The sequence below is a fragment of the Anticarsia gemmatalis genome, chromosome Z, assembly GCF_050436995.1.
Source record: "Anticarsia gemmatalis isolate Benzon Research Colony breed Stoneville strain chromosome Z, ilAntGemm2 primary, whole genome shotgun sequence".
NCBI lineage: Eukaryota > Metazoa > Arthropoda > Insecta > Lepidoptera > Erebidae > Anticarsia > Anticarsia gemmatalis.
The window spans coordinates 10,829,011-10,844,792 of NC_134776.1; the positions used below are offsets into that span (position 1 = coordinate 10,829,011).

Genomic DNA, 15,782 nt, shown 5'->3' on the forward strand with positions numbered 1-15,782 from the left:
GGCGCGAATAAGGATCACGTCATCGCTTGCTTGGCAAGAACGATGAGGCGACGCGTCACCCAACTCAGAGGCCTGATAAAACTACGTCTATCTCATTTTCCTATGACACATAGTAGGCGGTGGAGCGAGATAGATGATCGCTTACTTCACAGTAGCGAGCTAGCGGCAAACACCAAACTTCGTACAAATTCCAAGTTGTCGTAACCCGTTCTGCGCTCAGTTGTACACCGGTCGCAGACGATAGCGCACGCACTTTCACTCTCTGATTCGATATAACTTTTCGTAAGTTAGCCATGACGATGCGCTGCGTACTTGCGGTATTAGCCTTAGCCGGTGCTACGTTCGCGGGCTCCGATGTCACAGAACTGAAGGTCGACGTGGTGAGCGTCCCAGAAGAATGCAGCGTGAAGTCCAAGCACGGCGACATGCTCACCATGCACTACACCGGTACCCTAGACGATGGCCACAAGTTTGACTCCAGGTAAGTGACAATTTTTACGCGATTGTTTTGCGCCGTGTCGACAAGTTATATTCAACAAGACGCAGTTTCCGTGACTCTGTCATTAGTATTAATAATATTATCCAATTAGATTGAGCTAGGTTCTTTATCTGTACCTTCACATGTTCCGTTGTAATCGGCAGAACTGTACGTTAATATAATTGATAACACCAATAACACCGTATTTCCTTTTTGTTAATTGAAAATGTCGATTACAAAGTAGGTTTCACCGGGCACCGGGCCACCGGTTCCGCTTAGAATCTAATGTACGATTGTGAACCGTCATCAGTCCGATGACCTGTAAATACGTAAGAAAAACTTAACCAAGCGCCTTACTTACCCATTACACGAATAAAGCTGTTACGAAGCCGATATTTCCCATTATCATGAACATTTAATGGGTTTTTTGTTCTAAACTTTAATATTTTGTCCATAAAATATAGATGGGTACCGAAGATTTATTTTCTAAATGACTTTCTAGATTACTTACATTAATTTTTGAATAATATTAAGATTCGGTAAAAAAAAAATTTCCGGTATCTGTTTCTTCTCCGGTTTAAATTTGTAAACTAATTTATAAATTTGATTGATCTAGGAACTATAAAATAAAATGTAATTGCTAAATTCTCCTGTTACAACAGATCTCACAAAATAGTATGTACATGATATACATACCTTAACTTATATTTATGTGCATAAAATGATTTCCATAACAGGGCTGCAAAATTTATATTAATAAAAAAATCATCTTAATGCGTATATAACAGCTTTTTGTTTAAAATGCTTCCACGCCAACGTTGTAATAAAAGTAAAAACTAACAGGGATATTATTAGAATTTTATTTTTATTATATAACAACATAAAATCACCCTCTCAGAATGCAGGTGGGTACTACGAGAAACTAAATAAAAACGAAAACGTATAGAGTTTTAAAAAGTTACTTCTGACGAAAAAGGAAATTTTCTTTTATGATGTACAAAACTCATCTTAAAATACATACATGTTTTACAGAAACCCACGTAATTTCCCTTCTTTAAAAGAAACAGGGTATTTCTGAGCATTCCGCAAACGATTGCTTCACGTCGACTTACCTTTGCTCCTAGGTTTGGTACCAGTTATCAACATTATCTCTATGGATAACCTATTTCAGGAGGTCTAAAAAGAATAATTTATTTTTACAAATATATCTTTTCGTATACTATCTACTTCGTATGGTTGGTTAAATTTAGCCCACAGATATTAGCCCAATATCCTTTGAAAAAATATTGCTGGTATTTTTTATTCTGTGAAGTTATGCAAATAGTTCATGAATTGCTGGTGAAATATTATCATGTTATTGAAGCCCATTGAAAATCATTCGAAATACCTCAACGTTCGGTACACGGGTTTCAAAATGCAGTAAGCTTTTAATGGGATTGAAACAGCAAATTAATCCTTTAGGATTCCGATTAGGATTAATGGAACTAGAAATGTTAGTGCAGTAAAATGATATCGTTGATGGTCTATTACGAACCGTTTACATGTCGCATGTTTGTCAGCTAGGTATATCATTATACGCGTATATCATAATAAGCTGGTAAAGTATACGACACATTTGAGTAGGTACATAATTAAACCTGATGTCTAGAATACAACTGTTGTTATTTTTCCGCGGCAGCGCACTAAACCTTAATAAACACAATAACCTTAATAAAAATATGGAAATAAGCCACCACAACATACACAAGAACTGTTTTCTTAAAAAATCCTATCTTAGAGTCCTACTTAATTTTTGTTGGTAGAAGCTTGTTAACTTGTTAATTATAGTGCGTCTGCGGTTTGTATTCCTACATCCAGCGTTGTATCTGTGAAGGTGGCCGATGATGGTAATTTCTCTTTGTTACTTGTAAGGAGTCGGACGAAGGCGCGTGGTGGCGCGCCGTGGCTCGCGGTGGCAAGGAGGCGCTGAACGTTAAATGTGCTTCACACTCGCACTACACGTACTCAGATATTGCGTACGAATGCGAAATTCAGGCGTAGGCTGTGATTAACTAACAAAACTTGGGCTTGTTTCATAAACACACGGAGAAACTTTTGTTATTACCGTTTATGGGTGTGCGTGTAAAATTTACCGTTTAATTATATTACATTGTTAACTTATTCGCGTTTCATGTAAAGATTTTACTTATTTCAATTATACTCAGTGGAAAGTAAGACTCCGTCCTGCGGAAATACCTGCGGTTTTCCGTTGCTGCTACCCGTTTCTGGCATTCAGGTGGAAATCGATATTTTAGTTTCACTTCCAAGAATAAAAAATAGTTTCGTCAATTAGCTGTTATTAAATGTTTGTGTCGTAAATGTTTATGTGCTATTTACAAATATTGGCAAATATCCCCATAACTATCGGCCGAGCTATTAAGCTGTCATTATATGAAATATAATGAACATCTATGTTATTAATACAGTATAAAGTTAATTATTTTAAGCTTTCTTATTTGTTACGTGATCGCCGAGGCTTTTATGCACAACAACTTATTATAAAATGTCGAAATAGTCTGTATATTTCAATTTAGTGTCTTCGTGTTTTATAGTGTAATCTAATAAAGATATTCTAGTGAGCGAGTCTGTAATTTATTTCTGTACGGGTATTGTAGAAGCAAAGTTCAGTAAAAAGTTAGACTTTCTCTCAGATTATCATACAATATGGAGGACCGTGTTCTGGTGGTCTGAGAGTGTCGACCGCTTCCTAACTTTTTAATTGTTTTTTAATTTTGTAATGTCACGGGGGTGAGCCATGTAACGCCCATGGCTTCTCTCTTGCAGGCCCCTTGTTCTATAAATTCATAAAGTGTTTACGTCAGTTACGCACATGCTAATATGAGCGATTGCAAGTCTCCGAGGGTTCTACTTGACACCGTTACGAGAGAAAGTGCATGTGATTATCTAAAACAATGGTGTTATCGCAAAGAGCATTAATCTCGCCATATTTACGAGAAAACTGTATTGTATTCTGTTTACGCAAAACTCTCTTTATAGTACGTACCTCATTTCATTACGATCGTTTGTACAGGTGGAAATGTGACGAAATCTGACTTTTTCGATAAATTATTGTTTGAACAGGTGGAAATATTACGAAATTTTGCTTGCTATTGTGTACTGTATAGGTCTAAATAATTGTATTGTGATTTTGTGATGTAATGAACATATTTGTGTACACAAGACGTTAATAGACATATCGCACATAACGTGCTGTAACAAATTATGCTGTCTTCAATTATACAGTGTCACATCTATACATCCATCCTAGTATAATAATATTGTATATTTATTATGAAGGTACTAGAGAAAAGAATGAGAACATAAAATTATAAAAAGCATCAGCTTATTCCTTGGAAATCTATTTACAATATTTCGTTATAAATTCTTATAATTATACTACGAAACACGGAAGTTTCTACAACGTAAAAGCCCTACTTGGCCTGCTCTTGAAAACGTCTAGTCAGAAAGCGCTATTAAAGCTTTTCACAAGCAATATTTCAGGGAATGTTGAAGAAGAAAAGCGGATTTGTCTGCAATTACATGCGATTAGTATCATACTTATGCACACATTGCAAGCATATTTAATATTTCAACTGGTTTATATTAAATGCTAGAGTTTGTTTTGAGAATATATAAAGCTACTCGCTATCATGTAGGTAGCACGGTTAGGGTGCAATTTAAGTTGTACCATTCAGGAGTACAAGTTTGGTGTAGGTGCAGTACTAACGCTATTAGACGCTGAGGTAAACATCTATCCGAGGTAATGGGCCGCCATTACAAGTGGCGAAACACGTTACACTTAATAATGGGGATTATGATGGCGCTTCATATCTGCTGCGATACTACAAACTGTGTTTACAATGTGTATTTATTCTGAGGCCAGTCATCATCTTCTAGAGTTAGCTCGAGATCAATATAAAACGTCAAAAACACATTTGTTGAGATTTTTCTGTCATTATCTTATATAATATTTGTATGTTTGTCAAAAGTATTGAAATATATTCAGTTATAAATAACACTTGTATGCATAATGGCAACTTTCATTCAATAAATTCGGTTTGTTTAATAAATATGTGACAATTTAATAAATTAATGTTGGCTCTTAATACACCCACACTAAAATAATGGGGTTTGATGTAAACTTTTAACATTAAGTGTTCAAGCATATATTAAACAGTACCTGACTGATACAATTTGTCAATACATATTACCATGTGAGCATTATTATTTGCTCTACTTTCGTATTTATCTTTTGCGGCTGTGCAGTTTAGTTTATTGTCGAGTACACAATACACATATTTACCACATAATTAATTAGCAAATAACTGCATGCGTAGGCGTCGTACTCATCAACGATACTTCTGTTTGTCGAATCCAAATTGTTTTTTTCACTAAAGCATCATAATAAGTATATGAATTGTTAAATAATTGATTGTCGTTTAAGTGACTAATTGAACGTGCCAGGAGACTGATCGATATATATTTCTATCAACTGGTATAATTATATACAGTGTTGGAAAACCATGAAAATTATCGAGTGCTCAGCATATATCAGCACAAGCACTTCAATGTATGAAACAATAAGCAAAACCTACGTCCCCGCGGTTCTCCCGCGGTTTCATTAATAATTTTGATTACTTTGTATTTGTGTTGACCCATCGCATCGCCGCCTCGGCGCACCGAACAGAAATTTAATGGAAAACTTTCAATCGCCCAAAAGAAAATTAAGTTTCGAATGTGGAGAGGATGTCGAAAACGGTCCGAGTAATTAATTAAGTAAACACGAATAGACCAACTAAATCTCTCTTACCAGAAATGGAAATTTTGCATTCATTTCAAACTTAGCGAAATTCATTCTAGGATGTGCCCGCTCGTTATGTGCCGATGTTGGGGATTGAAATGGGGCTTAGATTGCGAGACGTGAGCATACATACATTCTTCCCACAAATTGTGTTTTATAAAACTAGCTAGCACTCGCTCTGCCCGCAGGAATAGGACACCTGTCAGTCACATTGTTCGCCTAGTGATTAAAAATCAAATTTTAACGAATAAAATCTGTAGAGATGGTTTTGGTCCAATTGAGTGTTACATAAAATAATTTGACTTTGATAACTTAGGTTGTAAAACATATGCCAAGAATTAGGCGATCTGAAATGACAAGTCACAAAACAATGTAAGAAGTATTTTAATAGCGTTGAGTATATTTTGTCACACGCAACAATAGTTTGTTTAGTTGGCACTTGTCAGCTCATGCATGTATCAAGGATAACCTGCACTCGAACTGGCTGTAAAGGTTAATTACGGCGCTTGTCGACGACGAGCTTACATCCAATCTCTCCGTAGATCACGAGTGCCATGTTTAGATCTCACATTCTGCCAGAGTTCACACTGAGAGTACCCCACTGCTTCGCGCTACCTTACCACATTAAAGCTCGCACTTGAAAAAAATAAATGCTGCCAGCAAATTTCTTTTGCTCTCTCAGTTAGCGGACGCTAGATTAAAATGAAGAGATCGTTATATCATAAATATATTATGCAATACAAGTTTTACTAATTCACTGAGTAATTTAGCTGTCATCTTCTAAATTGCAATCTGATGTCAATATTTAAAACGAAAGAATAAAATATTGAGCTTAATTGTTTTTCGCGGTCCCGGTAGTGCGCAAGGCAGATAAAGTTATTTGTAAGTAATAACGATGCGGTTTGTTCCGTTGAATACGCTCATTACATTCACGTGTGAAACACATTTCGGCCTTTATTTAAAACGTATTCGTTGCATTGTTCCGGGGATACATTGCGTTTGCGTCCATGCCATTGTTGGCAACAGAAACAAAAGCCTCTGTTCTCTCAAGGTTTTTACTAAGTGCAATTATGATTCTGCAAATTTATATTTATCTGATCCGAAACACCGCGCCGCGCGCCGCCTCGCCACCACCTCGCCACCGCTCACCACATTGTTGTAAACCTCTAAACACTTGATTTTATCTGTTCAATAATACTAACGCTATTCTTTTATTTTCTATCCAGTCTTAAACCCGAGTAAAAAGGATGGAAGTATTTCCATTCGCCAACCAATGATATATGCCTTGCCTCATATAAAATATTTTAAATGTTAACATCAAGTTATAGCACATTATTTTTTAACCAGGATGCGATTGCATTTGTTTACAAGGAACAGTCAGTTTTTCTTATATGGCATTTCCATATTAAGTGCATCGCACTCATGTGGGCAGGCTTATAAGTAAGGCCAGTCTGACGGTGATATCATGAGCATATCGTAATTCAAAAGCGAGAGAAAGTTAGAAGATTATCAGTCACGAAATATTACAATAAGATCTAATACAGACTCGGATATGACCAACACGTATTATCTAAAGTATTTCCGCCTGGTGTGAGTGGTAAAAAAGAGAGGCTAATAGTAACAACATAGCCAAACAAACACTCGTCGATGATGAAGAATACAATATACAATACAATATAGCTTTGTTCTACACCATAACAATATACTCTGTAACGGGATTACCCAATCTATGTTAGGTTTTACAGAACTAAAATATAAGTTCTAAAACACTAAGCTTCAGATGTTCATTTCCAACAAAATGTGCAACAAAAACAGTAAACAAGACACCGCAACAAACTACAAAGTTTCAAAGGAAAATATTATGGTTGTCCATGAACAGCAAATTAAATAAAAAGTACTGTTCTTGAGTTTCAATTCATTGTCAAAACCAGTTGCACAGACACTGGCAGCTGAGAAATTCCTTTATATTGAAAGCCTAGTCAGTAGACACACAGTTAACAAAGTAAAAAATAAAGTCTTTTAAAAACCGCTGTCCATTTGTAAGTACAGATGTTTAATTGCTACAGACAGGTTCTCTGAATACTTTTTCTATTCAGTTTTATTTAAAATCATTACACTTGCTTTGCGTGTTTCTCCTTTTAGGCTTTCACCAGCCTTAAAAATATATAAGAGATACTAGCAATGAATATCTTTGCGTCTTTTAACAACTAGGGCTTATTGGAAGTTGTGTAGTTCTCATTTATTCATGTAAACAAATCATAAAGAACCATGTGTTGTCCATATTTCAGCTTAATCACTTAACCGACGTAGTAAAAGGGAACAAATCGTTGGTATGTCGCTCAACGACAATACTACTACTACTACCATTGCGACTTGTTTTATAATTTTATATCCTCAATTTATTAAACTGCCTTTAAATTATAGAGCGTCACGATTGCGGCTTCTCAAGTCACCTGCCGCAGCTTTAATATCTAGAAAATGTTAGTTGGCCTCCCACGAAATGGTCATGCATTTTCAATTTCCTGCAAAATAGAAATTGGAATCGAAAATTGAAAATATAAATTGAATTGATATAAAAATGAAGGAGGTAGAAGCTCCAAAAGTGTATCATATTTTCTGCGTTTTCTTTGTGAAATGGTGTTTGTATAGAATTGCTTCCACGCTGTGGTGAGAGCAAAAGAAAAAGTTAAAAGTTGTCAGCTGCTTATCACCCCGCGTAACTCGTAATAACAGTCTGAAACAAAAAGTTGCGGTCGTACTTCGCGGCTGTGCTAGTGAGGAAGATAACCTAACAACTTGTGTTCTTTGTCTTTTTAGCACATTGTACTTATGCCAAACGTGATTATCTTACCAACTATGAGAAGTATTCCTAACTTGTTATTACTGACTTGGAAACAAAGACTTGGAACGAAGTAGGTAATCACACAAATTAACACTGCAATTAGACTTACGATCTCATTCTCAATATTGTTAACTATCCGTATATTTGATGGAGACCATTTCTTTTTAGGATGGTTTCTATTTGGACATATCGTAACAGGTTCAAAATGAAAGACAAACCCTTTGGTCACGCGCGCACAGAAGACGCCGTAAACGTGTTATTTATATCGTTCACTGAGTCTACTTGTTACGTGCAACAATTTCACTACATGAGGCATAAAGACGAGTGCGTCCCTTACAGTTAACTTTCACAATCGTAAACGCGCTCCATGCCTCTGACTGTGACCTGCCGTCCGGAGAAAGTATATACGTAATAATCAAACTACACGTGTGTGTACACTACTTATTATATGAGCAAAACTTTATATAAATCACTGTGCGTTTTGAAATAAAACGCCTCCCCGAGCACGACTGATGACGATTGACGATTTGGATTTTAAATGGAAGATCAATGTGCAACCACGTACTATAATTATTTTAATTGTGGTAGTAATATATTATTTTGGACTTACAGGAAAACAGGTTTTCTAGAACAACAACAACATTGCCCATTTATATTTTCCTTAGAGACATGATGGTTTATTCTCAACAGGGATTTTCTTGTTTTTAAACTAAACATTTAAAAAATGAATGCATGCACCTAGAGGGCGTAAAGGAGCAGGAGGCAAAGAAACGACTCGTGTCAGCACATTTATTTTTCTTCTACATCTTAAATATTTAAATATAGTTTTAACGAAAACACATAAAACCGCACGTTGTTTCAAGTGTTAACTCTTTTATTCTGCAGTTGGAAGGATTACTATCGCCATTTTGTTTTTATAGTCCTCGTCTGTAGAATCCGAATTTTCTGGTCAGTGATTGTAAATACAGCATAGTATTGCAGCATTTAACGACTGTGGTAGTTGTAAATGTCTCTCTCTGTTGGTATAAGGTAGAGCTAAAACAGTGCACGAAAGTAGAGAAACAGTGAGGTCTGTAAATACCGTCAACTTTAATTTAGTTGAAAAATACTTCAAATGTTGCAAATACTATGATACTGCAATTTCCTCTTCATTATGCATTTACAACTAAATGTTTCCTTGGTTACATACACCGAAGGAATGATCTAAATCTTTAAGAATGCAACTGGCAAGTCCCGGCACGTCATGCACTCTGTGTCATAGCGCAGTCACTCAGCACGTGGGTTATATAACACTAGAGTATAATTAAAGTAATAGTTTGAAGAACTGTGAAATCGATTAGTTTATAGTGCTCATGAACACTCGATAACCTAGTAGCAGATTGATTAATGTAATATCAGTGACGTGGCCTTAAAGTCATAGTAAAATGTTGCTATACTCGAGTGTAGAAATCCCATGTGATCAGAATTCGAATTCGTTACGGGACGATAACAATCAACTGCCCGTGACTCCCAGCTGGAGGCCATTCTATTAGATATCTTTTAGAATTATTAATATGATTGATAATTTCTATATAATCTTTATAGCAGCGATGAAGTCGTTATAGCCTCTGAAAAATAAATCACTGACTGGAAGTTGTTATGATGCAAAAACCCAAAGCACAGTACACGAACTAGAATAACAAATGCGCCACCAATCTCAATACATTCTTTAGCTGGTATTTGGCGCAACTAACTGTTACAATATTTGTATTGGTACACGTACTATGCTTACGTGTATTAATAAAAATATGTATGCTTCTTCACGGATAAATCTCGAAATCGTTTAGTAATGGACATCAACACGGGCGTTATTCAATAAACTGCATTTAGCATGATTGAAATTTGAAATGGCCCTGCTCACTTTTATATACTGAGTAAATATATTTGCATTTAGACTTGATAACGTAAATTGTAGCTTTTAGATAGTAGTTTTGGTAATAATAGCCGATCTGTAGAATTGATTATTTGTGGTAATAATACGATACGCTAACCGATAACATTCACCGTGACTGAATAACTAAGAAAACCTGACGTGGCCTAAGATTGTGATGTAAAAATAAGTGTTCATACAAACCTAAGATTATATCGAACAAATGAGTACCTAAATGAGTTTGGCTGTATCAGCCTAAGAAAGATAAAATATAGTAACAATTTGTTTTGCTAGGTATAAGCCTCATGCTGTGATACACGTGGCTAATCGTGGTTTTTAACAGTATATCAACCTATTTATTCTGTGCAATCTTAGGCCACGTCAGTGTTACTTATTGACAAGGAAACTTTGTAAAATATTCCGTATTTATAGGCGTTGGCACAACAGAACTGCTTAACATTATTTGTATGGTAAACACTGATATTCTAATTAAGTTGCATATCATTAGGTAGTTTATGGCCTCAGTTAAGCTATCTGCTTATTTTGCTAACATATATCATTAAAATTATACGTGCTTTGAGTATTAAAAAAATATTATTAGCGCTGTTTAACATAATTTTAATATATCGAGAATCGTCAGATCACCGAACATCAAACTTGTGAATACGTCACAACTCATCGATATTTACATAACCAGTTTAAAAAATTCCACGAACTCGATAATAACGTTGCTAAATTAACTTTTGAACACTTTTGCCATTGTTACGTAAGTTTCTCAGAAACAAAACCATTTCAGATTATTTATTAATATTCAAACATTTCCTTAAACAATTAACCTGTTGCAATTCTTCCGTTCGATTATGTTGAAATCGGTGTACACATAACAGCTTAATACATTGATTCATAAACAATTAACTGAAATAAAAAATAATGATGTTAGTGTATGTGTAGAGTTCTAAATAGTTATCAGTTTCAAATTATGCATGCTGCAAATTAGCCTGCTGGCTGCGTTTTAGTTAAAACAAATATAGAATGAAATGAAAATATGCGGTGACATAACATCAACGAAATTATCACACTATTCATGTGATCAGTAGCAATAAATAAACTAGTACCTATCTGTAGTTTATCTTAAAGAAATTACTGTTATCGGGACGCGGTAACAAAGGTTCTTTCTTTTAAGTGACCTACAAATGTATTGTGTGCATTGTCCATGTCTTCAATGCTACTCCTTAAGAGCCTTTAAGAGGAATTACGTCCAAGCTATCAGTGCATCTAGTGTGTATGTAACTATCAGGAACTAACTCTGTGCAATGGCTTCTATCATTTGTATGCCATTTGCTGTTGTCCACTAAAACGACTTGCGGTGATATCTTCCGCAACTATAATATGACATGTCTGCATTGTTTACTTCCTTATAGAACTTATATACCGTAGTACTGAATGTTACAAGTCTGTAATTTTGCCAGGTCCACAATAGTTTATTTAAAAAAAACGCAATTGTCGTCATTGTTTAATCATCAGTTTAATTGGTGGAACCACGTAAAAATGTTTACATTGAGTGCGCTGCAGTGGCGATAATGCACCCTTATCGCCAGTGAACTGTAGAATAAGAACACTTACGTGGCTCGATAGTAATGGTTAAAGAACTTTTACCAAACATTTGTGAGTTAGGCTAGTTTCACACGCGATGCTAAACTTGTAAACTCTCATGCACACGATCCTTTGATCACATAGTTCAACGCACGGTTATAATCATAGTACGCAGTGGACGTGCGACTTCAAAACACTTGACATAAATTGAAAATTGTGACGAGGTGTCCGCTCTAAACATAGAGCGTCCGATCCACTGACAAATGCTTAAGGCTTCGAACACATTAACATACTTTTACTTATTATTTGGTCACGCGAAGTAACTGTACATACAAGCGGATGTGGGTTTCCCTACTGAAATGTTCAGGTGAATATAGTAATCTCGCTAATGGCTTGCAAATAGATGAAATTTCAATTTGATACGCATTAACATATGCACGCAGCATTTTGCTAATAGCATTTATAATAAACATAAGTTAGTAAACTGCATCCACAAATTACCTCTTGTTAATGTTTCTGATAACACTTATGCGCACATTTACCACTATCATTACGTAACGAGACCGAACACGTGTGATTAGATTTGAAATATTTATTATATTTTATGCCGATATTACGTGCAGTACAAGTAAGATAAACTATTTAATTTTGCCAGTACATGATGTATGTACAAGTTCACGTTAAGCCTTAACCGATTTGGTGACTCAACGCAACACCACGACTAGTGAGCGACGTGACGATTGTCACTCACACGTAGCTTTTAATATAACATGTTACAGGTAGGAACACATAGGTAGTTATTTTGCGTATATTAATTGCAATCAACACTAGATCAGCAAGACTGACTCAGGCCTAACTCCTCTCTTATATAACGAGAGATAGATCTGTGCCCTGCCACACGACATTAATGTAATAAATTATCTTTTTTTTATGTTACGTACAAAATTTTCAATGTCAGTAAAAATTCATAAATTTTACCAAGTTTAAATAAACTGTTTGTAGGTAACACGTGAATATCGATGCTATATTATTATGATCACCCATTATATTTTGTTGTATCCGAAATGATAACAGGGAGGTTAACTCTGATAAACTAATGTCATTGAGTTAATTTGTCCTTCTATAGTTGATAATAACTAAATTAAGATTTTGTATTCTGATATCACAGTAGGTGAAATGTTTGCATAAAATATTTATAATAAGTGCCTTCTTTGACGGGCTTCCTACAACTTTTATAAAGTTATATAAATACCCTTACTTTGCAAGATATCAAATGACTTCAAACTAAATTCTTGGTTTAAAAATAAACAGAGGATAATGCTATTGAGCATTTTACATGGCAAAGGACGTCGACGCTAAGTAGGCTTTGTACTCTTAAACGTATAAAGCTACCAGCAAGCCTTTAGTCTCACAATATCGATAACATTTTAAACAGGACACTTCTTTCGGGATTTTATTATTTGCTATACTTACTTTAGTTCTTTTTTAGTTTGCATAGCGATTTTCTTTTTGTTTTACTGTTTTGTTTTATAAGTTACTAACAGTTCTACCATAAGCAACACTTGAGCGTAAGTTTTAATTTAGTTATATTATTTTAATTTGAATAAAAATCCGGGCCTCTACCAAAAAGCATACATGAACGCTTGCACTGCGAAAGGCTGCAACCGCGATTTGAATAGCTGTGCGTTTTGATGTAAAATAAAAATTCAGATGCATGCTTTTTGTTAGATGGCGCCGGTCGGGGCGGTGCATGTGAGGGCGTTGCTAGCCCAGGTATGTGTGCACTAATCACTTCAACAATATACTACACCTTGCTTGCGTTCATTATTAGTTCTTTTTATAATTTCGCAACAAATAAAATAATTCAATAAAATAAGCCTATAAATAAATTAATAGCTAGAAATTACCGCCGTTCTTCTCAGTTTTTCTTAATATCTTAACTCTTTCGAGAAAAGAGAAAAATCTGTAGCGCTCTTTCTGCAACATTGAAATACTGCAACCAATAACCGATCGAACCCATCCAGGAGGCGTCGCAGAACCTTCCACAAAAGATGCTACATGAACAACAAAAATTACTACCAATAGTTAATTTAATCTTGTACAGACCTATTAACATAATGTGGTTTCCCTAGCTCTAGAGCATACATTTATGTTTAAAATTTCTACTCCTTTGTCTGTCCTAATCAAGTATCCACTGAAATTAATAATGAATTGTTGTTCTCTTCAATTTCACCTAAAACTTTTAAAAATGTACGAATAACTTTCCATCACTTTGCAAATATGTGTTGGTACTAAAACTGAAAATAGACGCATTTTACAAAGTGTATACACATAATTAAATAAAAGCTTACTGCTGTAGCACTTAAATAAATAACAAGCTACACGGATTGATAATGATGTAGACGCAGTATGTATGTGAGTTTTTAAAAGTGAATACTTCGCGATACATTCAATCATCTATTCTACGGTTAGAAGCCAATCTTGTAGGGACGACGATACTCAATTGAAAACACAGTTGAGTTGTTTCGCGCCATTAGAGCCCCAGACTAGAATAGTGGTCCGGGAGTGTCATCAAGCCGCCCCGTGTGGCCTTTTGGTGTAGCGTAGACAATACAGATTGGGCCGATTTACACCCGTTGTTCACGGATATGAGGCGGATCTACGCGTGCGAAGTAGGCTGTGCAACTACGTTACGTTTGCCCGCGTGGATACGAGTCTTTTTGTGAATTGCACACATTCAAGTATGTAGGAAATGGGCGCCGAAATGTATTGCCTGTTCGCCGCGCTAGGGATGCTACAACTTTGTTTGTTTCAGAGTCGGGTCCTTCTTTTTTTGTGTTTTTATTTTCATATTCTCGCTGCCTTTCAAGTGCCCGGTTTCGAGTTATACTAGTTTATTAAAAAAATCCATTTGCCAGCTAATATTTTATCGACTTTAATTAAAGCCTCGTTAATAGGAGTTTTATGTAGAATTATGCAACCATAAACCATGATGGGTGTAAACGAGAAGTAGTATCGTAGTAAAGTTGCGTATCGATATATTATTGACTTATGTAACGCAGCACTAGCCAATAAAATAAGATTGTCGGTTGCGGGTAGATGCGAAGGCCCAGGTGATACATGGGGGCCAAACTTTATAGCCCGGGCGAGGTTTGCCGCCCTTTAATATTTAATATTGAAAAAAATACACACAAGCTATCCATCGCGGTTTCGAATCGAAACTTGTTTATTGGTGTACGTAGCTTCGATACGTCGGACGTAACGGCCTCGAGTAAACAGCCCCTATCCCGTACGCTTGTTGGAAGTAAAGCGCTTACACATGAAACATACACCGCGAACAGACACAAAAACATACATTTCTGTGTACTTAGTAGTAGCTAACTATATCGAAACTATTGAGAACTTGTGTCTATCTCCAATAGTAAGTACTATTGGTGTTTACGTTATTAACCCTAACGATTCTATTCAGGGAAAGTTGTAGAGAAAATATGTTTAATTCTATATTTTGTTAAATTTAGAGTAGGCAAGATGTAGTATAGATGCTTGAGCTTAACCTTAAACACATCCTCCATTATCTGTTAAAGTCTGTTTTAATGAGGACTAAGTTGCCTCCAAATGGTGTAAAATTGAAATTTGATTCTTTTATATTTTCTGGTGCACTCAGTTAGTGCTTCATTCACTCATTTCACGTGGCACCTCAGTGCCTAATATTAGTTCTCAGTGTAAAATACCCAAAGAGAGACGTCTGCGATTGTGACGGAAAGACAGCCAGACATTTGATATAAATGCCCCCTCCCTCCATTAATATGAACTCTAGCAACTTTTGATGTCAATCACCTGAGGTGTTAATCTTTAATTATAACGTGCAACAGAATTGAGAAAATTCGATAAAAAATGGACAAAACTACAGTGAGGAATAAAGTTTGCCCAATCCCGAAGTTTTAACAAAAAGTATTCGGGTCATATTGAAAATCTAGATTTTCCACGTCCGCTATGCTTACTTTCGCGCGGCCTGTCATTCTCTATACCAATAGTTGTCTGAAAACGTGCTTCGATATTCAAAAATATTAGAAAAAGAACACAGAACATATTGCAACGAAGCTTTATAAAAAAAATACCA

General features: G+C 35.7%; 1 protein-coding gene across 2 annotated transcripts in view; it reads left to right on the plus strand.

Annotated features, from left to right (window-relative positions):
- The first annotated feature begins 200 nt into the window (after window positions 1-200).
- Window positions 201-15,782, plus strand: part of Fkbp14 (peptidyl-prolyl cis-trans isomerase Fkb14) — a 40,675-nt gene continuing 25,093 nt past the window's right edge. The window contains exon 1 of one of the 2 annotated variants that reach the window (XM_076134420.1): window positions 201-481. In XM_076134420.1, the coding sequence (XP_075990535.1) occupies window positions 294-481 (188 nt within the window). In that variant the 5' untranslated portion in view covers window positions 201-293. The remainder of the gene's footprint in view (window positions 482-15,782) is intronic. The other variant, XM_076134421.1, reaches the window with a different exon arrangement.